This window comes from Myxocyprinus asiaticus, chromosome 27 (assembly GCF_019703515.2).
Source record: "Myxocyprinus asiaticus isolate MX2 ecotype Aquarium Trade chromosome 27, UBuf_Myxa_2, whole genome shotgun sequence".
Classification (NCBI taxonomy): domain Eukaryota; kingdom Metazoa; phylum Chordata; class Actinopteri; order Cypriniformes; family Catostomidae; genus Myxocyprinus; species Myxocyprinus asiaticus.
Genome location: NC_059370.1, coordinates 29466958 through 29494625, shown reverse-complemented (window position 1 = coordinate 29494625; position 27668 = coordinate 29466958). Strand labels below are relative to the sequence as shown.

At 38.2% G+C, this 27668-nt stretch overlaps 3 protein-coding genes across 7 annotated transcripts in view; 1 reads left to right on the top strand and 2 right to left on the bottom strand.

Annotated features, from left to right (window-relative positions):
- Positions 1–1794: 1794 nt before the first annotated feature.
- Positions 1795–11869, bottom strand: LOC127418261 (uncharacterized). 4 transcript variants are annotated; one of them, XM_051658750.1, is made up of 8 exons: positions 8059–11869; positions 5581–7603; positions 5395–5461; positions 5158–5313; positions 4848–4937; positions 3282–3347; positions 3109–3180; positions 1795–3016 (listed from the first exon to the last, which is right to left on the bottom strand). In XM_051658750.1, exons 2-8 carry the CDS (start codon positions 7582–7584, stop codon positions 2946–2948), a joined length of 2526 nt encoding a protein of 841 aa, XP_051514710.1. In that variant the 5' UTR covers positions 7585–7603; positions 8059–11869; the 3' UTR covers positions 1795–2945. The 4 variants fall into 4 exon arrangements, with proteins under 4 accessions (XP_051514710.1, XP_051514711.1, XP_051514713.1 ...); XM_051658751.1 differs by having other exon boundaries at positions 5395–5437; XM_051658753.1 differs by having other exon boundaries at positions 5581–7430.
- Positions 11870–12638: 769 nt separating this feature from the next.
- The window catches only part of LOC127417762 (forkhead box protein O4-like), an 18338-nt gene continuing 3308 nt past the window's right edge, over positions 12639–27668 (top strand). Inside the window, exons 1-3 of one of the 2 annotated variants that reach the window (XM_051657967.1) lie at positions 12642–15323; positions 16167–17630; positions 17764–21841. In XM_051657967.1, coding sequence (XP_051513927.1) covers positions 14892–15323; positions 16167–17606 — 1872 coding nt within the window. In that variant the 5' untranslated portion in view covers positions 12642–14891 and the 3' untranslated portion in view covers positions 17607–17630; positions 17764–21841. Of the gene's footprint in view, positions 15324–16166; positions 17631–17763; positions 21842–27668 lie in introns of those variants that run through there. The other variant, XM_051657968.1, reaches the window with a different exon arrangement.
- The window catches only part of LOC127417763 (sestrin-3-like), a 21112-nt gene continuing 16330 nt past the window's right edge, over positions 22887–27668 (bottom strand). Inside the window, exon 9 of the mRNA XM_051657969.1 lies at positions 22887–26468. Coding sequence (XP_051513929.1) covers positions 26379–26468 — 90 coding nt within the window. The 3' untranslated portion in view covers positions 22887–26378. The remainder of the gene's footprint in view (positions 26469–27668) is intronic.

The window sequence follows — 27668 nt, the reverse complement described above, 5'->3', positions numbered from 1 at the left end:
GTCATTTAAGTAGCGTGAATTCACCAATACACAGAACAGTCTATGTTCAATCACTGTCAATCATTCCCTGACGTGTTTCTGTGCGCACATCCATTTGTGTCAAGAAAGAGCAGCAAATTCGAAAGTCACTTTTAAATCGTGTTACTTCACTGTCTATGATCACAATGAGTGCCAACTTCACGATATATCCCGCGGTGTTCTCAACAGCATTAAACTTCTAGCCAAAAGGCGTCAGTGGCCTGGTCATGGGAAAAACTCAAAGGTGCAATTTCTCCAAGAAAAACTCCACAGATAAGTCCTGGCACTAAACACCACTTGATATCTGGGTGATTTCCCCATTTTCGATATGATCTCTTACATTTTTGCCGCTTTGTCATTGTTAAGATTGTCTCATTACTATCACAAAAAACCAGGAGCAACACCTGCAGATCGCGCACATTCAGAACTCACTGGTGGGTGTGCCAACCAGCTCCTCTGAACAGGATTTAACACATTTTCTGTCAATCGGTGTTCTGGCTATTTGATTAAATGATTGGGTGTGAAGACGTTTTCTTTATTTTAGCTGCATGGGCAATGGAAATTCTTAAATTTATCATTTCAAAGCAGCCCAAATTTTGACCACCTGCCCAAGCATACTTTCAAAAGATTCTCCCAAATCTATTGAAAGTAGCCCAATCTGGCAACACTGCAGGAAATACAAGCCTTTTAAGGAGAGCGCGTTTCCTCTCGGTGCGATGACGTCAACACAACAGAACAGGGCTGCATTTCCCAAAAGCATCGCAAGCTTAAGTTGATTGTAGAGATCATTTCCGCCAGTGGTTTCTACGATCTACTTAGGCTTACGATGCTTTTGGGAAACGCAGCCCAGACCGTTTGTTGTCATGGACGCAGCAAGCAACATGGGGCGAACTCCAAAAGGAAGTGACTTACTCCCTCCGAAGGGCTGAGCGCTTTAAGTGAGAACTCTGGAGGGAGCAGGGCACTCGTGTCTCATGTACGGCCGTTTGGAACGCCCTTGATGAAGTGAGTAATAAAAGACTTACGTCACTTCCACTTTATCTTTGCCTGAAACGTTACTATGACGACGCAGCGCGGCTGTTCTGACAACAGGAATATCTTATTTATTGCTGTTAATTTGTTGCAAATAAATATACTTTTTAAAAAAAAAATTTAAACAGTGCCTTGTGTATTATTTAAAATTGCTTAACGTTGCTGTTTAAATAATAATATATCTGTACATAAAATAATGAATGAACATTTCCCGCCTAAAGTTATTTGGTGCACAAGAGGTCTTAATAATAAATAAATAATAATAAACCACAGGGTTTAGAGTAGCCTACAGTAATAAAATTAGCTACTATCTACAGCCAGTCTAATCTTATGAGGACGAATGTAAACTGAGAAGTAGTATCTGTTAATAAAGGGCTATAGCACTTGCCCGAGCGGTAGAACATGTAATATGTTCTGACTGACAACCTTGTTTTAAAATATATCCCGAGGACACGCCACCCAGGGTCATGAGATTATAAATGGTAAAATTACTTCCTTGTGACCAAGGCATGTATCCTTTGCTAACGGCCTTCTGGAAGGGCCCTTCATGGAGGGCTTGAGTTGTTCACTTTCATTTGTAACACCCCTTCGTGTGGTGTCCCCTTCCCACTGTGCCCTTCAAGGCGCAAAAACACAGTTTGGAATTCGCCCATGATTTTTCCTTGCATCATCGAAAATCATTCTCTGGTTATGATACATTTTGCATTTAAAAATGCAGATGACACAAATGGCAAAGGTTCAGAGTGAAAACATCATTTATTTGATCATTTTATCTTTCAGAGACAAACAATAAACCATACTGAATCAGTAATGTAACAAATCAAATAAACAGAACATCAATATCTTTAATCATTGGGTTAAATTTTATTAACTAACAGTATCACATGTTTAAGTATATATAAATGCATATAACTGCATATAATTTCCACAACTGTTAAATTGAATATTTCCTTGTAATTGTTTTTCTTTTACTCTTTAAAGGGATAATTAACCCCAAAATGAAAATTCTCTCTTCATTTACTCACCCTCATGCCATCTCAGATGTGTATGACTTTCTTTCTTCTGCAGAACACAAAGATTTTTAGAAGAATATCTCAGCTCTACAATGCAAGTGAATGGTGACCAAAATTATGTAGCTGCAAGAAGCACATAAAGGCAGCATAAAAGTAATCCATGATGAGATGAGAACAAAGCAAATGTAAAAAAAAATAAAATAAATTCACTGTACATTTTTTCATTGCGGTCTCTAAGCATGATCATGATTTCAATCTCGATTACACTTCCTGGTGCTTGACTCATTCGCAGAGCACTCAATGGCACTAGGAAGCTTCTAATCATGATCGCCAAGGAGACTGCTATCAAGATGTACAGTGAAAAAGGAATTATATTTTGGTCTGTTCTCACCCAAAAAAAATTGGATCGCTTCAGAAATGGATTAAACCACTGGAGTCGTATGGATTACTTCTAAGCTGCCTTTTTGAAGCTTCAAAGTTTTGGTCACCATTTACTTGTATTGTATTGTATTGACCTACAGAGCTGAGATATTCTTCTATAAATCTTCATCTGTGTTCTGCTGAAGAAAGTCATACACATCTGGGATGGCATGAGGGTGAGTAAATGATGAGAGAATTTTCATTTTGGGTGAACTATTCCTTTAGGTGAGACAGAGAGAGAGAGAGAGAAATTAAAGTTGCAGAGTATTTATGATCTTCGTTACCAAACAAACATTTTGATCTCTAGCATTTGCTGATGTTCAAGAGGTGGAGTAAACAATTCTTCATATATTAAACATACAATGAATTGATACTTTTAACAATTAAATTAACATAATAAAGATTTAACCAACAATGTAAATGCTAAAAATTAATTAAAATGAAAATTTTGTGTGAATAAATTTAACACCTGCTTAAATTCTCCTCTAAACACGTCTTAAGTTTTTCCTGCAATGGTCCCCAGTTTTTACACTCTATAAAAAAGTACACAAAATATAAGGAAAAAACGGTTATCTCATGATCACTAAATGGGGTAACGAGGACAATGTGGAAGAAAATAAAATACCTGAGCGCAATCTCACTAGTTCTTGCAGGCACCTCTCAAATTTTTCTTGATGTTGCAAACAATTAACACAGTCTAGGAAGAAAATAGGTTTAAAAAGATTCAAAAGGTTAAACATTTTAGAAATACAATTCTCACATTAGCTCTATGATGATGGCAATTTCACCTAAATTCACCTGATTCATGCACTTTTTCAGCTGGTAGCACAGCATCACTTTCTACTGTAGGTACAGCAGTGGGTGCTGTTGATACAAACAGACAAGAAATACATCAGAACTGTGATTAAAAACAGACAAGCAAAAACATTTCACAAACATGAATGCTGAAAAGACTTTGCTGATTTAACATTTGAACTTTTTCACCAAATTAACAACATGAGATGGTACTAGTTTTGGTAAACCAAACTACACAATCAAACTGCACCAATTTTAAGTTTCTTGACTGTTTGTGCAACAGCTCACCCTGATTTCTCAATTACTTATCCACATACACAAGTGGTATATTTGTCACCATGAGTGAACAACTGATTAATGCAATGCATTCTAACTGGGAGATGGATGAAAAACAACATTCTATAATTGAGTTTGAAGAACCCTATAAATCTCCATTTTAAAAAGAATGAAGATGCTCAATGGTGCAGCATGCACACAATTCCTTTACATGCTTGACTTAAAAAAGCTTGAAAAATGAGCACCCAATTGTACCATTCTTGTCAAGAGAGTCAAAGACAAGTCCATCCAGCTTGGCTGTCATTGTGTACTACAGATAGATTTCAAACCATCATGATTACAGCAAGACAGCTAGTCAATTTGCTTGCCCAGTTTTTAAACTAAAATGAACAAAAAAGACTAAGAAAGCTACCGACAAGTACAGCATGTGAAAATTGTTGCAGAAACAACATGTTGGAGCTTTCCGGCTGAAATTTGCAACCTGAAAGCTTCGTTTTTTTCCACATTTCTGTTTTGTAAAATAAATCTGTGACATGTTTATTTATTGTTTTTATTGCAGCCACCATGGTCACCACAAAAAAATAAATAAAAAAGAAGTCTAAAATTAGAACCAAACTAACATGCCTCTACTACTTTAGTTGGCTATCCTTGTAACCTTCATTGGTTGTATTAAAAAGGTTAACGATTTTTAGACTTTGAAAGCCTAAAAGGATTCATAAGGCCATTTGAGAGAAATTAAAGGAATAGTTCAACCAAAAATGAAAATCTCTCATCATTTACACACCCTCATGCCATCCCAGATGTGTTGACTTTCTGTCTTCTGCTGGACACAAACGAAGATTTGTAGAAGAGCCCTCAGCTCTGAAGGTCCATTCAGTGCAAGTGAATGATGAACAAAACTTTAAAGATAGTGAAAAAGGAGTAATATTTTGGCCTGTTCTCACCCAAAACCAATAGGATTGTGAAGACATGGATTAAACCACTGGAGTTGTATGGATTACTTTTTTGCTTCCTTTGTGTTTTTTTTTAGCTTCAAAGTTGGTCACCATTTACTTCCACTATATGGACCTACAGAGCTGATTATTTCTTCTAAATATCTTAATTTGTGTTCAGCAGAAGACAGAAAGTCATACACATCTGGGATAGCATGAGGGTGTGTAAATGATGAGAGATTTTCATTTTTGATTGAACTATTCCTTTAAGGTGTGTTATCTCTTAAGTCTAACTAATACACTATGCATTTCTCTATTTTATTAAAAAGTAAATTAGAAATAAAAGGACAAGAGATCGCACCAATTTTTTTTCTCTTTGCCGAAGGCAAACCATCATTGTTCAAGTGCTTTTGGCCCAGACTGGGAAGGAGTGAATTCCTCGTCCTCACACCTTTCATAGATAAAATTAGAGTAGACATTATTTTTAATAATTGCATAGCATAATCAAAACAAAACAAAATAAGAGCCCTTCATTTTCATATTCACTGTATCTTTGATTGTCTTGTTAGCATAGGACATGACTAGACTAAATGCCTAAAATATTAAATCAGTAAACCTGATCTAAACAAAAATGATCAGATATAAAACAAAACTGTCATGGTCAAAAGTACCTTGTAATCCTGTTGGCTTATTACTGGACTGAGCCTGAACCATTTCTAAAGAAGACTGTGTGGTCTGGGTTGTCTTGAGTGACAATCTTTTCCGGGTTGGGGGCTGTAATCCTGATGGTTTCATTTGTGGTAAACCAGAGCTTGGAGGTTTTGAAACTGCAAAAAAAAATTACATCTTACATATGCATAGTTGTATAAAAAGTCAAATATGTGCATTTATTTATTTATTGAACTCACCAGTAGTGAAATTATATCCAGACACAGAAGAAATCATAGATGTCTGTTTACAAGAAATAGTAAAAATCTGTAAACCAATTAAAAAAATCTTTATCTATCAGTGTCTGTGTGAATAAACTTGCCAATGATTTAAAAAGTTAAACCAATTCACATCAGTATACAGCATTGAGCTTTACCATTTCTTACCTTAACAGTACTTGCCGATGCTGTGTTCTTGACAGCTCCAATGTTCTTTCCCTTGTTCAGCTGTACCATTTTCTTGCCGAGCAGAGTACTGGATTGGACTGCGTTGGACTGATGTGGGACATGTGGCACTTGGATAGTCTCTGGTTTGACCGCTACAGATGAGTGCATAGAGGACGGTGGCCTTGATGGAAGACTAGATTTTGGATAACTGAGCTTAGAGGAACGTTGAGGAAGCTGTCTTTTGACTGTAGGTTTTGTGGGAGGTTTGTTCTCATTTGCTGGCTCTGTTTTACTGATATTTGAAGCACAGTTTGCTGAGACCTTTTGACTCTGGCTTGAGTTCTCAGCTACCTGCACAGCATCTGTCCCATCATGACTGCTCACACCAACAAGGTTATCATTTGATTGTACCTCAATGCTGTTGATCACAGACAGTCTCTTCCTCATAGGTGTGGGCCTAATGTCTCTCAGTAGTTCAAACCTGGATTCTTTACCAAAGACAATTGGTGTGGATGTGACCATTAAGCTAGTCCTCATGTCCACGGTATCATCCAGAGAAAAAATACTGTTCCTGCTGATGTTTCCCAAATCAAAGGTGGGAACGCGCTCTCTGTCTGCACATCCAGGTCTCCCTGATTTTTGGAGGTATTCCTCTGCTTTAAGCTCAGGACAGTCATCGGGAGCTTCTATAGAGCAAACAAAAGCTGTGGTGCTTGTCTCAACTTCTGTCTCTCTGTGGTTAGAGTCTGATTTAGTGGTACCCACATCTGAGCTAGAACCATCATTAGCCTGGCCTGTAAATTCAGAGCTTGAAGGCGTTATTTCTACAGTGGTACTCTTAGAAACAGGATTTTCAGGGGGAGTAAGATCAGTGGTTGAATTATGTTTAGTAAAAGTATTTTCACCTGGCTTTAAAGTAGCAGAGTTCGATTGAACAATCTCACCAGAGACATAAAGAGGAGCACTGGCAGTTTGCTCCATAATATCAACTGTTACATTCACTTTCAAATTAGGTTCCTCTGCATTCTTTTTTAGGGGACAGTTTGTTTTATCATCCTCACTAGAGTTGAGGCTTCCCTCCGGTTTCTCCTCGTCCAGCTCATGTTGCTGAATATTAATTGTTCCTTCATGTTTCTCATTTGGCTGTTCAGTAGAAGTGTTCAAGGGGCTGTTGTTATCAATCTGGGAATCCATTTTAGCATGTGTATAGTCCAGATTAGGAATATCCACAGTTGCATTACCCGGAGGGTCAGACCCCTCTTTAGGGTTATGTGTTTGGGCCAAGTCAACTGTGATATTTCCTGACTCAGTCTTTATCATGGGGACATCGATATCCAAAGTTGAATTAAGTTTGGGGTCAGAACTCTCTTTAGGCTCTTGAGATGGGACAGACTCAAATGTGCTGTTCCTCTCCCTGATGTTTGGTAGATCAACAGTTGCATTAACACCAGAGTCAGACCGTTCTTTCAAGTCTTGAGTGACATTAAAAGTGCTGTCCTTCATCTCTGCACTCATTAAATTACATTTCTCTAAAGATGTATTGGATACTGTGGCACACGGGTTAAAATCTTTGCAGTCCTCATCTGCTTTGCCTGCTGTTGCACTGCTAATGTCTTTATCATTCTGTAGTGGTTTAGTAAACGTGCTTCCATCTGCTGACTGACAGTGTGCTTCAAGCATAGAGGAATTGTGATCAGAGCCCTTGGTCATCTCTTGTAGTTGTGCTAAAATGTTTTCGTCCTTATTATTCGTTATACATTCTGATGGTGTGCATGTAGGGGAATTCAGTGCAGGAATTCCTTCATTTGAAAGGAAGGATGGGCCAACAGTGTCATCAAGAAATCCAGAACCTTGGGGAAAAGGTTCATCAGCAATTGAATAGAAACTAGAGCACAGATCTGGCAATTTGATAGGCGAGTAAGAGGAAACAGGTTTCTGAAAAGCCGCTCCACCCAATATGTTGCCACTGGCCTGGGCAAGCTTCCTCCTCAAAAAGCTCTCCATTTCAATAGCAGGTGGCTTACTGAAGGAGGGAAAAAATACAGTTCTAGGAATTGTTTAGTGGGTTCCTGAAACCTACTTACTGACAATAGCACATCTCAGAAAGCGATGATAGACATGTTACAGACTGTTGGCTATGGCTACAAAAGGAAGCAATACAGTTCAGGTATGGCCTGTTTTTTTACTTAATTACTAGAATACTAGTTTAAATTTAAACACCAAACTGTCACATTTAGCACAAAAGGAATCAAGATGCACTATAAACATAAAAGAATGTCTGGTAATATTTGGAGGAAAAAAAATCAGTAACATTACACAACCCGATATTTAAAACACTAGAAATTCACTTTACAACTGACGAATGTTTTCAACATGGAAAACACAAATAACCCCCCTGACTTCTGTCTAACTTGTAGGAAAAGATTTCAGAAAAAGACTCAATACAAACAAACAAATCTAGAAAGTAGTAAGATTTACCAGATCTCTCAGCAGGGTGAGTGTTTGCATCCGTGTCGATTTGAAAACGGGAGACATTCAAGTCATTGGACGAGACGCTCAAGTCATTGACCAACCAGAACGAAGCCGCGTGAGGCGTCTAAAGAAACCCACAGCGCCCCCTAGAGATGGTAGTCGTAACATGCACGTTATGTGGATTTTTTTATTTTATTTTAGAGCTCATTGAATTTGAACACTTTAGTATGATCGTAAAAAAGAAAAAAGTATGATCGTGTTTGGGTTTTCTCTCTGTAGTGCGTAAAATATTTCAATAACAAGGTAAATATATATTTAAATAATGTACAGTATTTCTCTTAAAGCAACTAGAACACTTAACCACATTATTGAGAGGTAGAGCCAATAAATGTTTATTTGACCAAACATATCAATATGATTAAGGCTTTCCTTTTTATTATGAGATTTAGGCCTTCAGGTCTTGAGATCTGCTTGATAACAAATATGTAAATACGTTGCATTTCTCTTTTAGCAGAGGCATCTCTTAAAAAACCTGAAATATTATAATATAATTGAGTATGTTTAATGTGTTTGTAAATGTGCTTTTATATTCGTCTTTTTTATATTTTTTATGTATTTTCTGCATTAATTCAATCATGGTGTTGCAAAGCAGAAAGGAAATTAAACTTCAACTGTAACTTCATAATAACAAAAAAATAAAAATAAAAAAGATTTATTTTTATCAACAAACAACAACAACACAAACAAAGCTGTCAACAATGCAAAACATGCATTTCCTTCAGTATACATAGGTACAAACTACAAAGAAAAATAAATAAATTGATGGACTTTGGCTATGCAACATTCACATTTCTGTATAAAAATTTACTTTTAAGTCACACACAATTTCATGTGGCTGGTAAAAAGCAATAGAAATAAAACAGTGATATGTTCCTTTTTAAATATATTGCCACAGCTACAATCTGAAACTACAATCAGGTCAGGCCAATCCTTTTCAGCTTTCACAGACAGTCTCCAATTCATGGCATTTCTTTGGATGTTCTGAAATTAGATGTAGTTTCTTGGCTGAGATGTTGTCAACAGTCAGGGCCATAGCAAAGAATTCTGGGCCCCTAATTATATATTACTCTGGGCCCCGTTCATCTTAAATTAATACAGTTTCAAATTTGTTGTAGGCCCCATAGACCTTTGGGCCCCTAGAATCGTTACCACCTTTCACCCCATTAGTTATGGCCCTCTCAACAAGTGTCAAATTACTGTAGCAATTCTCCAAAGAATAACCCAGATAATTACAGTACATCAGCTCAGAACCATGGTTAAGGTCCCAAATAGATTTGGAGCTGAGGAGTAAAAAAGCATAAACATTGTAATTTTATTTCAGGCTGCTATAAAACATAATCAAATATGGGCTTTCATTTGGACATTTGGATTTTGGAGTAAAGCACTATTAAAACATTTCTCATGCCATGCCACAGGATCATCAGAAAATAAAAAGGGACCCGGTGTCATTCTCTTACCTCTCTCTCTCATTTTCTACCACCCAAATAACTGTATCTTCTCCAAACGCATGCCTCAGTTTGTTATAATAACTTATAGAAGAAAGAGAAAATGTTTCATGCTTCCTTATGTTGCGATAACTTTCATTTACTGGTCCTGTAATGTGTGAAATCTGTTTATCTGTTTGAATGTACCTTTATTAACTTATATGCTTGTCTTTATGTGTAGATCACAAGAGAATGATGTTGAGCTTGTGACATCTTAAGATAAGGATAAATTAGGAACAAGATCTTGCTTTGTACTAATTACAGAATAACATTAGGGCTAGTTGGCTGTATTTTATTTTTCTTTGCACATTATATACAGTACTGTGCAAAAGTCTTAGGCACATAAGGTGTTTCACAAAAGCATTTGTCTTAAGATGGTTTTTTATATCTTCAGCTTTAGCGTGTCAGTAGGAAATATAAATGTTAGACTCCCAAACATTACTTCTGCAGATAGAAAAGATTAGAATAGAAGAACAGGGAGCCCTGCAACAGATGTCATGGCCCCCACAAAGCCCCCCACTGAACATCGTGTCAGTCTGAGATTACATAAATAGACAGAAACAATTGAGACAGCCTAAATGGATAGAAGAACTGTGGCAAATTCTCCAAGAAGCTTGGAACATCCTATCTGCCAATAACCAAGAAAAACTGTGTCCAGATGTACCTAGGAGAATTGGTGCTGTTTTAAAGGCAAAGGTGATCACACTGAATATTGATTTAGCTTTTTTATGTTTACTGGACTTTGTATGACATTAAGTGATAAATGAAAACTATTTATGTCATTATTTTTGAAGACATCCTCACTATGCAACATTTTTCACAAGTGCCTAAATCTTTTGCACAGTACTCTATATATAAACTCAGCAAAAAAGAAACATTCCTTTTTCAGGACACTGTATTTTAAAGATCATTTTATAAAAATCCAAATAACTTTACAGATCTTTATTGTAAAGGGTTTAAACAATGTTTTCCATGCTTGTTCAATGAACCATAAACAATTAATGAACATGTGGAACAGTCTTTATGACACTAACAGCTTACATACGGTAGGTAATTAAGGTCACAGTTATAAAAACTTAGGACACTAAAGAGACCTTTCTACTGATTCTGAAAAACATCAAAAGAAAGATGCCCAGGGTCCCTGCTCATCTGCGTGAACATGCCTTAGGCAATAAATTGCAATGCCCGTACTGTGAGACCCCGAAGACAGCACTACAGGGAGACAGGAAGGACAGCTGATCGCCCCCGCAGTGGCAGATCACGTGTAACAACACCTGCACAGGATCAGTACATCCGAATATCACACCTGCGGGACAGGTACAGGATGGCAACAACAACTGCCCAAGTTACACCAGGAACGCTCAATCCCTCCATCAGTGCTCAGACTGTCCGCAATAGGCTGAGAGAGGCTGGACTGAGGGCTTGCAGGCCTGTTGTAAGGCAGGTTCTTACCAGACATCACCGGCAACAATGTCGCCTATGGGCACAAACCCACCTTCACTGGACCAGACAGGACTGGCAAAAAGTGCTCTTCACTGACGAGTTGCGGTTTTGTCTCACCAGGGGTGATGGTCAGACTCGTGTTTATCGTCAAAGGAATGAGCGTTACACTGAGGCCTGTACTCTGGTGTGGGATCGATTTGGAGGTGGAGGGTCCGTCATGGTCTGGGGCGGTGTGCCACAGCATCATCAGACTGAGCTTGTTGTCATTGCAGGCAATCTCAATGCTGTGCATTACAGGGAAGACATCCTCCTCCCTCATGTGGTACCCTTCCTGCAGGCTCATCCTGACATGACCCTCCAGCATGACAATGCCACCAGCCATACTGCTCGTTCTGTGCATGATTTCGTTCAAGACAGGAATGTCAGTGTTATGCCATAGCCAGCGAAGAGCCCAGAACTCAATCCCATTGGACACATCTGGGACTTGTTGGATCGGAGGGTGAGGGCTAGGGCCATTCCCCCCAGAAATGTCCAGGAACTTGCAAGTGCCTTGGTGGAAGAGTAGGGTAACATCTCACAGCAAGAACTGGCAAATCTGGGGCAGTCCATGAGGAGGAGATGCACTGCAGTACTTAATGCAGCTGGTGGCCACACCAAATACTGACTGTTACTTTTGATTTTGACCCCCCCCCCTTTGTTCAGGGATGCATTATTTTATTTCTGTTAGTCACATGTCTGTGAAACTTGTTCAGTTTATGTCTTAGTTGTTGAATCTTTTTATGTTCATACAAATATTTACACGTTAAGTTTGCTGAAAATAAAAGCAGTTGAAAGAGAGAGGACGTGTTTTTTTTTTGTTTTTTGTTTTTTTTGTTTTTTTGCTGTTTTATATATATATATATATATATATATATATATATATACACACACACACACATTACAGTTCTTTGAAGCATGTTTGCCTGGTTGATGAAACTCCATAAAGTGTACAAATTTAGATTAAACAAATATATTTACTTGAGAAAACAATGAGCAAAGTGGTAAAGGAATGACAGATAGCTACTATAGTTTAATTTTTTCCTCTAAGAAATAGAAACGTTGAGATATTTCTGTAATGTACCATGGTAGGTTATTTCTAGTCCAAATGCATAGATTTCCTATCAAAATAATATTGAAATAAATAAACTGACTATACAGAACATTTATAAATACTGACTTCCAATAATACCACTAAAGGCTGAGGGATTGCATCATACTATGTGTCCTCTGCCGCCCACCGCAATTCTGGGAAAAGGGTAATGCCTTGCAGACGGTCCTGTGGGTATTGTAGTTCTTATTGTAGTAGCTCTGTTTGCTACTGGTACATGCATTTAAAATGGTAAAAAAAAATAATGCGAGCAACAGCTGACCTGGACTGACATAGAAGGAAGGAGCCATTGGCATGTCATTATGTTATAAAATAACGGTTACATAAAACTTTTCAGGAGGCAAAAAAGGTACATTTTCTAAATGATCTTGAACTCAATTTGAAAACCAAAGTAGGACAGCATCCGTATAACAATACATTTTAGATAATGGGGTGTCTTCCTAATGATAAACATGGTCTAACAGAAAAACAGCTTCTATCCACTTGATCTTAATTCAGAAATTAGCCAGCGATTTCAACTGCAACCATGTGGACTGCATGAGCTCAGGGGATCTCGCGCACAGCGCTTTGCACTGCAGATGCCTCACCCGCTGAATAAAAACCTGTGCCCTAAAATGACGAAACTATTTAGCCCCGGGCAGGATTCCTTACGCTCTCTCTATCACACACCCACACACCCACCCACACGTATAGAAACTGTTACGTAACAACGATTAGGTGTGCTCAGGAAGAAAAAAATTTCCGGGATGCCGGTTCGCTCCGGTCGTGCTTACAGTGCAAACATCACATCACATGACTGACTGCAATTCCCATCAATCCCCTGACGCATGCGCAGGACGCGTTGTCTCACTGTGATAAACAGACGTCAGAAGGGAGTCTTCGCCTCGAGTCAAAACAAAACAAAACACAAAAGATCAACGAGGAATAGCTGTTTGCTTATGGCCATTAACAGCACAAGGGAAATGATTTAGCTGTAAATCCCGTAGACGACCAAGTTACTGAGGGAAAGCTGGTTTCTTCCGACTTTTTCTGGAGGGATTTTAACTCGTAAAAACTGGAGTTGGCTAACTATTCTCTCCCTAGTACATAGTAAAACTACGCTTTCGAGTTTTGTCCCAGAGGCCGAGGGGCTGACGACTGAATTCAAGAAGCAGGCGAGCTATAACTTTTCGTCATTGTTCGAAGGATAGAGTGGACGACTGTATTTGGAGTTAGGAAGACTTCTACAGGACGGACCCATTCGGCTTGCAGTGCCCGCGCGAGCATCGTGTGTAGCTGCGTGTAGAGGAACATGGCAGATGGTGACACGCGCCAGCACACAGCGTGGAGGACCGTGCAAACTTGAACGACGATAATACAGATATTATCTCCCCTTTTTCTTTTATGGTCAAACTCAAAAAAAAAAAAAAAAAAAAACATCCCATTATGATCGAGCACTCCTGTAAGACATTGACTCTGTCTTTTTTATTTTAACATTTTGAGCGTGATGATTTTTTTTATGTTAAAAAGTGCCTTTATTCATTTCTTTTGGCGAATGATTATTCTTACTCAAAGCATTGAAGCTGTGCGAACTTGCGATGCATTCATTTCATTTTATACCTCACGTTTTTATGTGTTATCTTAATCTCAATAATGGGTCCCGATTGACAAAATAATATGACAGGCGATCGGCTGATTTTGACAGGCAGCTCAAGCAAGTAATTCCATTCACTTGAATTAGTTTACAAGGACAGTATTCTTACGTGTGTTGTAATTGTGCTAGAAACACGAAAATACTTAGTTTACAAAAGTGAGTAGTGTAGGACGTGATGCTTTTAAATTATGGTAGTTTATCTCTATTTGTGGAAATATGCAGGTTGTAATTGGTCTAAAGTCTAACTAATTGCGAAAGCAAATCAACTATTCGCCGCTAGGAAACAGTGGGATGTGATTATTTCAGCAATTACAGCATTTATTCTCATTGGTTTTGCAATTTTACTTATATAGCTGCCTCTACAAGAATTATCATGTTTAAAACACGTTTTATTCCTTTGTCTCTTTAGTGTTGATAAAGTACACATCTGGTGTAACATTTCATAGACCGGCCCGTCACTCCAGCGTGTCCTCTTTCTCGTGATTTATTTTCAGTAGGTGGTTTGGCAATCCAGCTGTTTTGATGTTGTGATAAATGTAGTGAATTTCCTTTGTTCTTTCTACATAAACAAAGAGACCCCTCTTCTATCCTCGTTTGTTGATGTAAATCAGAAGGTTTATGTTAGTTACTATTAAGGAGATTATTTCGCCCAATCTGGCCTAATCTCCAATCTGAGGATTAACTGACTCTATACTGGAGTGTTCGGATTATTACGAATTTGCTCCATTACCCTTTACATAGAATCAATGCGTTACGGTTAAATTTGGCATTCACTATAGTAATTTTTCTGGATAACTCTGCCTCCTCGTGATATTTATACTGTAGTGTAATAGATCAATCAACCGTGCAAAATCCCAAATTCCTAAACAAGATTATTGCACAAGTACTGGATTTGTTATAGTTATAAATAGTAATCTGTCGTACTCTTTGTTTTTCAACGTTTTTATATATACACACACAGACACACATCATATATATATATATATATATATATATATATATATATACTCGCCAGGAAACAAGTTAATTTATATCTAGTATTCGTTTGAAATTGTCTGGATTGCAACGCACAATGGAGGAAGAAAACGTACCCCCGATTGACCCAGATTTTGAGCCGCAAAGCAGACCGAGGTCATGTACATGGCCGTTGCCTAGACCCGACATCTCAGTTGTCAAAGCAGGCGGGGCAGATGGCTCAGAGTCCGCTGCTGGAACTCCGCCCGCCGAGGAAGATAAAAACGAGCCTCAACCAATCATATCCGAGCCTGACAAAGTTGCGCTCTCAGAGGGTGGAGTCCTCGCTGGAGTGGGCGTGGCTACGCCTCGTAAAGGCTCTTCGCGGCGTAATGCGTGGGGTAATCAGTCCTACGCAGATCTGATCAGCCAGGCGATTGAAAACTCGCCAGAAAAACGACTCACTCTAGCGCAGATCTACGATTGGATGGTGAAAACGGTGCCGTATTTTAAGGATAAAGGCGACAGTAACAGTTCTGCTGGGTGGAAGGTAAGCCAAAGTATTGGTTATTATTAATATTATTTAGAAGCCTCAAAGTAATGCTTGGTAATTTTATTATCATTTGCAGTTGTTTAAATTAAGACTACATAAATTGTAGGAATGTTCAGGCTTCAATACAAGTTGAGCTCACTCGACATCAATCAATAGACATTATCTGTGGCATAATGTTGATTACAAAAATAAATAAATAATAATAAATAATAATATATATATATATATATATATATATATATATATATATATATATATATATAAACTTACAATGGAAGTAAATGGGGCCAATCCCTAAATGTTAAAATATTTATTGTTTCAAAGGTATAGCCACGAGACGTGAACAATATGCTTGTTTACATTATTTTCGTGTGATAAAATCGCTTACTAATCCTCTCTGTGTAAAGATATATCCAGTGTTTATATATGGATATATATCCAACTTTGTTACCATGATGACGTAACGCAGAAAACCCTGTAATTCGCAAAAACATAAATCTAAACAACTTTACAGCTCAAATAATACTCAAGTTTTAACAGAAGAATTAATGTGTTTTTATAAAAAAAAAAAAAAAGATAAACTTCTAATTTCTGCCTTTAAACCCTTAAAATTGACCCCATTCACTTCCTCATTGTAACCTTGATTTTTGTTTGTTTTTTTCAAAGAAGGGGGGGATGAGTCAAAAAAAAAAAAAAAAAAAAAAAAATTGGTAATCGACATTATGCCACAAATGTTGTCAATTGAGCTTATTTTGTATTGAAAACAGAATATTCCTTTAAGACTACATTTTATTTTTAAGTTAAATTTAATGCATACCCTTATCCTGTCCTCCTACTTAGAACTCAATTCGCCACAACTTGTCCCTCCACAACAAGTTCCTACGAGTGCACAATGAGTCCACAGGAAAAAGTTCCTGGTGGATGCTTAATCCTGAGGGGGGTAAGACTGGCAAGGCCCCTCGCCGCCGTGCTGCCTCAATGGACAACAGCAGTAAATTGCTTAAAAGTCGTGTGCGGGCAAAGCAGACTAAAAAGCAGGCTGGAGCGGGCAGCTCTGGAGGTGCCATGCAAGGTGACGTTGTTTCTGGCTCTGGAGGTGCAGACAGTCCTGGGCCTCCGGGCCAGTTCGGGAAGTGGGGAGTGAACAGCAGCAGCCCCTCCTCTCGTGCTAGCCTGGATGACCCTGACATGTGGACAAGCTTCAGGCCACGTACAAGCTCCAATGCCAGCACACTTAGTGGTAGGCTGTCTCCCATTGCCACAGGGCAAGAAGAAGAGGATGAATTACCTGAGGATGGGCTTCTTAGTGGCTATTCCACAGGTAATCTTCCCCCAACACTAACTGAGACCCTCATGGAAGAACTGGACTTGATTGATGGGCTAACTATAATCACAGGTCCGCAAGGGGGTGCAAGCCCAAGCACAGCTCCCCCTGCTCCCCCTCAGCCACTGCCTTCTGCATCCACTCTGTTGCCTCGAGGGTCCAGCTTTCCCTCATTTAGACAGCTGCAGCCAACAAAGGCTTTGCAGGGATCAGCTTCACCAGGGCAACAGAGCTCGGTCCAACCAAGTGCTCGGTCCAGCGCAAGCCCTTCCAGCTTCGGAAACTCCCTGTTTAACCCTCTGCCTGGTCCTGGATCCCACAGTGGTTTTAGCACTCATGTGCCCTCCAGCCTTGAGTCTCTCCTTACCTCTGATTCACCCCCACCCAGTGATGTCATGATGACTCAGATGGATCCTCTCATGCCGAGCCAAAGAGGCACAAACCTTTTAGGTCTTGGAGGTTCTATGTCCAGCAGCCAGACTAAGCCAGGTCAAATGATGTTGAGCAAGAGCATGGATGCAATCACAGTAGGGCAAATGACCCTCCAGCCTCAACCCCAAATCCAGCACTCTCAAATGGGCTTTGGAATTATGCATTCAAGCATGGGCCAGGAGCCATCTCCATTCACAGCTATGAAGACCCAGCATCAATTGCAAGGGATTGGTCTTCTACAGCATGGAGGTGTCAGTTCACCTGGTGGGAATGGAGGTGTGCAAGGTACAGGCCAATTTGCTTCCCCACCCTGCTTCATGCCTTCCCAAGAACGTATGCCTATAGACTTGGATATTGAGATGTTCACTGAAAATCTGGACTGTGATGTGGATTACATTATCAACAGTGATTTAATGGATGGAGACTTGGTTGACTTCAACTTTGACCCTATCATACAGAGTGGGCAGGGTTATGCGGGGCCAGCGACCACACAAAGTTCCTCCCATAACTGGGTGCCCAGCTAACTCTATTATTGAAGACGAGAACAGGTAATGTACCCTGGAGCTTGTGTGGAGCATTTATCTGTATTTCAGTTACTATAATTCTGGATTATCTATGTAAAGTTATCTTCCTTTTTGTCTCCTAATGTGTTAATAATTTTTCTCTTTATATATCTTACAGGACAGTCACCCGTCCTTAACAACAAATCATTGAAAACAAATGTGTGGCACATTGCCGGAACATATTCTCAAAGTTTTGCCGCTGCATTGCCATTGTACCTCAAATACATAAACTGCTTTGGCTAAGGATAGCGTACACTTGGCCAAACAATCTTGTCAGAATTTTCAAATAGATGACGAAAGCAAACCTCATTTATGTCAAGTGCCAGTGTCAACTTAGAAGTGTGCTGTTGGACACAGACTGAACTTGGTCTTGAAACACACACACACACACACACACACACACACACATATATAATTTTTTTATTTTTATTTGTGCAACATGTTTTTGAAAGTTGCCGTTTATTTGGAGTTGTCTAGGCCAATTGAGAGAAAACAGACTAGAGAAGCGCAACTAATAAACAACTAATCGTGTTTATTACAGTTATGCCAGTGATTAGTACTACCAGAGTAGTGTAAGATGGAGAGGGTACTCCTTGATCTTCTTTACCCTAAAAATGGAACTCATTCAGCCAGGAGGATCAAACTGTGCAGCTTTTGTTTTATGTGAACTCTCATTCTTTGATCTGAGTGGTCTTTTTAGTCACAATGCTGCACTGATGCTGTGATTTCACAATTACACAGTTGACCTGATGTTGCGATTGCTCTCCAACCCCCTCTGAGGAAGAACATGTCACCACAGGAATGTTATGTTGAGAACAGCATGATCCTCTTCATGTTTCGAGCCTCTGAGTGGCAAAGGTCCCACCGAGCCCAGAACATGCTTGGAGTGCGTGGTTGAACAGTTTACTGTGTGCTCTAAAAAGCACTGCCTCAGCGGTACAAAGCATACACTGGTTTCTTATACGTGAAAGGGGGAGGGTGGTTTGGTGATGCTTTGGTGTTCAATGTGCAGTTTGTTTGGCTTTCATGACCTCTGCTCACAAGAAGGTTCTTCTGATGTACTGAAGAGTAGAGGATGATTATCAAATTATTTCATTGTCTGCTCTTAAAGGAATATTTCGGGTTCAATACAAATTAAGCTGAGTCGACAGTATCTGGGACATAATGTTGGTTAACACAAAAATACATTTTGACTCATCCCTAAAAGGCAAAAATCTGGGTTACAGTGAGACACTTACAATGGAAGTGAATGGGGCCAATCTGAAAACACTCATTTATTGAAAAAATATTAAAAAAAATAGTCACAGTTACAAAAGAATAGCTACAAGATGTAAACTATATGCTTCTTAACATGATTTTAGTGTTCTAAAATCGCTTTCTAACCTTTTCTACATAAAGTTAATTCAGTTTTACATCTTTGTTGGCATGATGTCGGTGACAAATGACTAGATGGTCACCTGGCTAGAACAGTAGTCTGCCACAAAAATGACAATTTAAACAACTTTAACAGCTCAAATAATACACAAGATTTAATAAAATAATTAATGTAAGTGCTTTTATAAATTTATAAGCTTCCCATTTCTGACTTTAAACCCCTCAAAAATTGGCCTTCTATTGTAAATGCCTCATTGGAACCTCAATTCTTGCTTTTTTTTTTTTAAAGGAGGGAGGAGTACAAAATTACTATTATTATTTTTGTGGTAATCAACATTATGCCACAAATGCTGTCCATTGGGTTTAACTTGTAGTGCACCTAGAATATTCCTTTAAGTGTTTGTTAGTGATGACAACAGTATGAAGAAATTTGATTTTACATAGGACATTTTGATGCATTTTAAATCCTGTCAACAGGTTAAATGGCATAGTGTTATTGCTGGGAGTTGAGAGCCTTTTTGCAGAATGCAATATCTGAAGTTATTTTTCATGTGTGTGCAGGAAGGTGTGTGTGCAAAATGTTTTAATGCTCCCAAAACTTGATTCCAACACACTGGTGACAGAATTCAAGGTTATACTGAATCATTTCATTTAAAAAGTTATTTTCTGGGTTATTGGTGAGTTTGAAGAGAAAAGCTACAATAATGAGTACTTTTATGAGATGTTTTGATTCCTCTGGCATATTGACTGTGGCCACAGAGACAGGGCATGAAGAAAATATTTTCAGTTTTTTATAAACAGCACTACTCGTCTTTTGTCGAAACATTATACATGAACAAAAGCAGTTGAAAAGTTTAGATTGGGGTGATACCATTAACAGATACTAATAAGAAAACGTGCTGTTAATGTTTTTTTAATCTGAGCAGAAACTATTTCAGATCATTTTTAACGGTCATTTTCTATGTAATCTTTTATTTTTGTAAAAGATGAGATGCATGTAGATTTTACACATAACCAAAGGAACACTAAAAACTGCATGTCAGACAGCAAGGGCAGGGGATGGAGGCATTGCAGTGTGGATAAGCTTTACAAAACCGTTCAGAAACTGTTCTCACTGTGTAAATAAAGCACAAATTGATTAATTGCATGGATGTGTTTAACAGAATACCATGCTCTAAAAGTGGATATTTTCTGTAGTTGATTATGTTGAAAGAAAGAAAAAACAGTTTTGCATCATGAGCACTTATCGATGTCTAGGCAATGTAACTGATTTCATCTCAAAAAACAAAACTGGCCCAACCTAAAATTGTTAATGCAATGTTTCACTCTCAGGGTTATAAAAAATAAAGAACTTCTGCAAGGAAGTAATGAGATAATCATGTTATGACATTGCTCACAGCCTTTTCTAAATTCTGTGTGAAAGTAATTTATGCAAGCCAACCATCACATAGATATTTTAACATTGCAGAAATATAGAGATTTATCTAATGTATGCATTTGTAGAATTCCTACCAACACTCGTAAACTGCCAATAAACACTATAGCATGTTGCTCCAGAGCAAACCATTCAGTTTTAATGCCCCTCTCCTTTCAATTTTTTTTTTTTTTTTTTTTTTTGTGTGTGTGTAGTAGAAGGGTTGACATTTTTGTGTCATTATTTGTTTCTCTGTTTTTTACTCACTAGTTTAAAACCAGCATTCTGAAGGTTTTTGGTAAATTTGTTTTTGGTGGTGTATAGATCGGCTTCAGTTTGAGAGCTGGACATGAGTTGATCTTATCACTTTAATGTGCATTAGATAAACTAACTGTTAAAGCACTATCTCCTTACAGAGGAATATTTTTTTCTCGTATTGATCGGTGCTAGATATTAAACATGACAATTAAAGAGGGCCATATTTGACTGGTGCATATGTAGATATTAGGGCCTTTAATAATTTTATGCAACACATATTGTGTATAATTTCTTAATGTAGAAAATAGTATGAAAAATTTACCTACATTTTAATTCCCAAACTCTCAGTTTTTGTATATTATGATAAAGCTGTGAATGGGGAGGGAGGGGCTCGGCCATTTCACCACATATGTTGTAACAATGCACCTCCTGAATGGTGTTTGTGGTGTAATGTTTGTAACAAATTGATTTCGGGCTGAATTTGAACCCAGGTTTACATCAATGTTCTTGTCTTTTGGGGCATACTTTTTCTCATGTTTGCATTTTTATATGTAATTGATTTTTATACCAGAATGGTACACATTTCAGAAAACTTTACGGCTGACTGTCAACTTTGACATTCTCTGAAGTGATGTCCGAATACAAAGTATTTGATCAGATTGAAAGTGGATTATTAGGGTCAACACCTTGGCTCGGTTTTACTTCTTAAAGAAGAGTTGATGGGAATGTTGAATATTGTATTAGCCCCATCAGACAGTCTTTACAGGGCCGCTGCATGAAATGCAGGAATTCCACACCTTCCCTCTTTCCAAATCACTCTTACTATTCTTGTATGATATTAGCTTAAATTTTTTCCTTTACCTTGTTTTAGTTCCTGTAACTTTTCCAAGAATTTGCTAAATATCCCAGTTGATAACAAAGGACATTAGTTTATGGTATGGGTTGTTTTTTCCCCCTTTTGTTTTGGGTTATGGCAGAATGTAAGACTGATGAGTTGTGCATAGCCAATATACTGTATATGTACTTGATTGCCTTGTTTTTGTTTTGTTTTTTGATGAATTTCTCTCTTCCCCCTCCCCTCCCCTTTGTTAGCCAGAAGTCACTGAAAGCAGTTCAGCATAATAGAAATAAACCTAATTTTTAACTCAGACTGTTTTGTTGTGTTCATTCAGTGTCATCAGTCCATTTGACATTACCACAAGTGAGGGTTATTTATTAATTGACAAATGATCTTTTTTCTTCTTTTTTACCACTTCAAGTGCGGATGTATAAAACAGTGTATTGCATAAAAGCCAAGGCTCGGAGTAGCCAGTGTGAAAAACAATCAATTAAATCTAAAAGACAAAATAACTACCACCCCTGGATTCACGAGTTTGAATCCAGGGTGTGCTGAGTGACTCCAGCCTGGTCTCCTAAGCAACCAAATTGGCCCAGTTGCTAGGGAGGGTAGAGTCACATGGGGTAACCTCCTCGTGGTCGCTATAATGTGGTTCTCACTCTTGGTGAGTTGTGCGTGGATGCCGCAGAGAATAACTTGGGCCTCCACACGCACTTGGTCTCTGCGGTAACGCGCTCAACAAGCCACATGATAAGATGCGCAGATTGACGGTCTCAGATGCGGAGGCAACTGAGATTGTCCTCCGCCACCCGGATGAGACAAGTCACTATGCCACCACGAGGACTTAAGAGCGCATTGGGAATTGGACATAATCTTTATAAAAGAAATAAAGACAAAATAAAGCATATAGGCCTGTCTAAAACCATCTTTACAATGCAAAGGTGGCACAGAAGCTGCATCTGAAACGGCATTTAGGTGTTTTTATTTACGCACACTGTTTAATGCTGCTCAGAGGTGGCATAAATGCATTTACACAGCAATTACAGTGGCATAAGTAATGTTATTTATCAGTCAATAATGAATCAGTCTACTGTAAAAAATGTTAGGTCTGATTTTCTCTAATTGAACATGAAGATCAACCACTAGATGGCATGACTGCACCTGTAGTCTCAAACACCATATTTAAAACATGACTCCAAAATCATCCCAGTGATTTGTATTCCAAATAATCAAATTTGACACATTCATTGTGGAATTAATTTTAACCATGACCTATATTTACCAAAACTAGATAATTAAAGCGTATTTTCTTTTCGAATATAGTTACTAGAACTTAAACAAAAACAAGACACACCAATGATATTGCATATCTTTATAGAAAAAAAATAAGCTTTCACATTTCAAAACTTTTTTGCTTCGTTTTTCAGTTTTTTTTTTTTGTTAGTTTTTTTTTTTTTTTTTTGGTCATTTAATTTTTATAATTCCTACATTTACGTGGTAAATAAACATGTTGGCAATAGCCATGTGTGCTGAGACACTGTCCTTAACATCTTCCAGCTGAGGTGGTGGGGACATTCTGGAGGTCTCCACAGATTGCCATTCAAGAATTTAGGACCTTCAGTCCTGTTTAAGGTAGAATGGCCATTCTGCAGTCAATCCTGCTCCAGAAAAATCTCTCCACGGGGCAGTTTGTTAGTCCTGTGTGTTCTTACTGTTGATGAATGCTATTGACTGGCTCCTCTTCCATCCCCAGTGTAAATTACTGTTAATGTAGTAGCATGAGGCTTAGTTCTTAGACTAGTCCAGTTTAGCCACACTGATGAAACAGGACTCATCAGTAATCAAAAGGCACCATACTCTAGTACAGACTGCTGCTCCTGTGTGATAACTCATGTTCTGTACACAATTCTGCTGTTTACATAACTTGTTTCCAATTGCTCAACAATATAATTTTTGTGAACTATTGGAATGCTACTCCAACATAATAATGGGACCATACAACAACACCATCTCCCTTTCTCAAAAAGACACATGAACAGAGGAAAAAGTGATGCAATGTTTTAAAACACAAAAAAACATAGGTGGTGCACAAGCCGTTTTGTCAACTGTACTTACGTAACTATACCACCATGACTTTAAAACAGTACAGGAAATTGGCCTTTCCCACAAAACCGAGCATTTGATATATTCATGGCACCAGTGGATCAATGCCTCTCCAAGCCATTTGTCCAAAAATGACAACTGTAAGTAGGCAATGCCTCACCGTAGTAGTGGTGCAAAAGGTTCAGTGCAGGTAAAATATGTGCAGGTCAGTAATAGGAAGGATAGACCTTTTCACCTTAGAAAGACACAGTTGACAAAACATCTTTGTTCTGTAGTTTTGTCAGAATAGAAGTCCTTCATTTGATCTACACTAGCATGTCATCATTAAAATATTTGTATAAGCTTATTCTGAGCTCCTTACTCCTCACATACTTCATAAGGTGACTTCATTTTTATATTTTTTATTTTACTATATTTTTACATGGTAATTTTTTTTTTAAAACAAGCTCCAATCGTGGGCAAATTCTTTTCTTACGAATAAAGGACAATACATTTACCCTTTATACTAACACTGGACTTGCCAGCATATTTATCAATGCTTCTCACTGATCTCTGGTCCTTCAACTGAAACCATTCAGTGGGCTAATTACTTACGGTCTATCATAAATTAAAGACTTTTAGATTTCGTTTAAACTGTTTTCCATGCATGCTACATATACCAAACTATCAGACATTGTATGGGACTTCAATTATTATTACTGTGTTCCTTTGGACAGTCCGTATAGAGCAGGTAAAACGGATTGTCCTAAAAACAGAAATGCTGAAAACACTACAAAAACAAAGCAAATAATTTAGAAAATGCAATCCGTTTCATTGTTTTGCATCTTTCAATTGAAGTTCTTTACATTGTAAAGCTTGCTTTCTTGCTGCTGAGATTAATCTGATGAATGATTAGACCAGTTGTTATGGATCCTATAAATGCACCCACATCAGTCTTTATAGCATCCATTTACAGGCTCAATGCGTGTGGAAGATTCCGGTAAACACGAATGCGAATCAATTTGAACGAGTGAAACACAGTACTTGGACTACTTGCTGTGAACTGTATGAAGTCACAGTCTGAAGCTTATTGATATATACAGTTGTGCTCAAAAGTTTGCATACCCTGGCAGAAATTTTGGCATTGATTTTGTAAATATGCAAAAAAGGAGCACAATACTTGCTGACCCCTCTCCAAACAGAGCGCTTATGGTTGTGACCATAAAGCTCTATTTTGGTCTCGTCACTCCAAGTTACAGTGTGCCAGAATCTGTGAGGCGTGTCAAGGTGTTGTCGGGCATATTGTAACCGGGCTTTTTTTGTGGCATTGGCTTTTTCTGGCAACTCGACCATGCAGCTCATTTTTGTTCAAGTATCGTCGTATTGTGCTCCTTGAAACAACCACACTGTCTTTTTCCAGAGCAGCCTGTATTTCTCCTGAGGTTACCTGTGGGTTTTTCTTTGTATCCCGAACAATTCTTCTGGCAGTTGTGGCTGAAATCTTTCTTGGTCTACCTGATCTTGGCTTGGTATCAAGAGATCCCCGAATTTTCCACTTCTTAATAAATGATTGAACAGTATTGACTGGCATTTTCAAGGCTTTTGATATATTTTTTTATATCGTTTTCCATCTTTATAAAGTTCAATTACCTTGTTACGCAGGTCTTTTGACAGTTCTTTTCTGCTCCCCATGGCTCAGTATCTAGCCTGCTCAGTGCATCCACGTGAGAGCTAACAAACTCATTGACTAATTATACACAGACACTAACTGCAATTTAAAAAGCCACAGCTGTGGGAAATTAACCTTTAATTGCCATTTAAACCTGTGTGTGTCACCTTGTGTGTCTGTAACAAGGCCAAACATTCAAGGGTATGTAAACTTTTGATCAGGGCCATTTGGGTGATTTCTGTTATCATTATGATTTAAAAAGGGGCCAAACAACTATGTGATAATAAATGGCTTCATATGATCACTATCCTTGAATAAAAGACAGTTTTTTTTGCATGATCAATCATATTTTCAAAATCAATGCCAAAATTTCACAATTTCTGCCAGAGTATGCAAACTTTTGAGCACAACTGTAGATAGATACTGTCTTAAAAGTGCTATTTAAAAAGAAAGTAACAGCCATTTAACCTTTTCCTACCCCTTGTTGCATGTTGCTCTGATCTCACCATTGAACATTCAAATGAAGACTCTGGAAGCCATGTTAAGCAATTGCATTTGTCCACTCACTCATTCTCTGTAAACAGTGACTCAAATTGGCTTAGACCTTTTCGAAAAAAGCTCCCAAATTTGATACTTTGGAAACTGCCAGTTGGACATTTCTCTCTCACAAGTCATTCAATTGAACAGCAACAGCAAAAAACAAATAAACAAAATAGGAAAATATTAATAACAACTGAATAAAATAATTGCACATTAACCATCTCAGACAAAGATACTAAAAAAGGACAGGTAGAAAACAAAAAGTATACTCAACAAAAGGACAACTACAGAAACAAAAGAAGTAGGAGAAAGACATGCAAATTGACAGTAGAGGTGAGCTCGTTCTCTGCTCCCTTCTTTCTAAAATTTCAGTTATGGCAAAGAAACACTTCACAGCAGTACCTAACGTCACACCAGTAAACTCGAATACAGTGAGGGAGAGACAGATCTTGCATTGTCTCTCCTTGTATTTCTGTGCCGTCAGTGATTTTCCTCTCTACCCTCATTGTACCATGTGATTGTGTACACTCCCTTTCTGTGGCGTTGAACGCTTGCGTCCTATGCGATCATGTATTGGGTGATGGCTCGGAGTGCATACAGTAGCTCGGCCTGCAGACGTGCCTCCATCACCAACAAATTTACATGGACCTAAAAGTGACAAATAGAAAGATTTGCATTAACACTATTATGAAATATCATCCATTTTAATAAATAGGTCACCCAAAAATTAAAACCCTGTCATCATTTACTGACCTCTATGTCCACACCTGTATAACTTTCTTTGATGTAACACAAAATGAGTAATAGTAGAATATCCAAGTTATTAAATGAAAGGTGAAACCGACCATGGTAGTGTTGGGTACCGAGAACCGGTTCTTGTTCAGAACCAGTTCCATTCTTTAATAAATACCATAATAGTACGATTTTCATGAATTTGTTCTGTTAACGAATCCCGTATCTGTAATTTTCCACCGATGCTGTGGGAACACTGCACAAAAATACTCTAACAGTGTGTCCAGCGGCACATTTCAGCAGCAGCGCTGCTATCTACTGAGTCTACAGCATAAAACATACAGCACTACCAATGTATTTTAGTTCCCAAATAAATTACTCTTATGAGCCAGTGCTTTTGAATCTACAGCACGAAACATACAGCGCTTGCTTCTGGTATAGTCCAATACAGTATTAATCTTTTTCTGATGAAGGTCCAACTACTGATGAATGTCCAACTAGTAATGAAATAAGAACTGTCAAAGTTTCTCAAGCCTGAAGAACAACATTAGACTACACAAGTCAAAATTTTCTCTGTAAATGTTACAGTTAAGTCATGTTGTACTTCAGACCAGTTACTGACTGGTTGTGTATATGACAATGTGTAGTTAAAGATACATGAATTTTGTTGTAATCACTGAAATTTTATAAAAGAATAAATGAATGAATGAAATATGCAAACACATTTCTTGTTTGTTAGGAATTATTATTTAAAATCTAGTTTGAATCACTTATTGGATTGCATTTATTTCTCTAAAAAGTCTGCAACACACCTTTTACAAGAATTGTATTAAATTTATTGCTGATCTGTTATATCTGCGCTGCAAAAACGTGAAATGCATTTTATGAAAGAGAGCAGCATGAACATTGTACAAAACTTCTCTTTTGGGGCCTGGGTAGCTCAGCGAGTATTGACACTGACTACCACCCCTGGAGTCACGAGTTTGAATCCAGGCTGTGCTGAGTGACTCCAGCCAGGTCTCCTCAGGTCACCAAATTGGCCGGGTTGCTAGGGAGGGTAGAGTCACATGGGGTAACCTCCTTGTGGTCGCGATTAGTGGTTCTCGCTCTCAATGG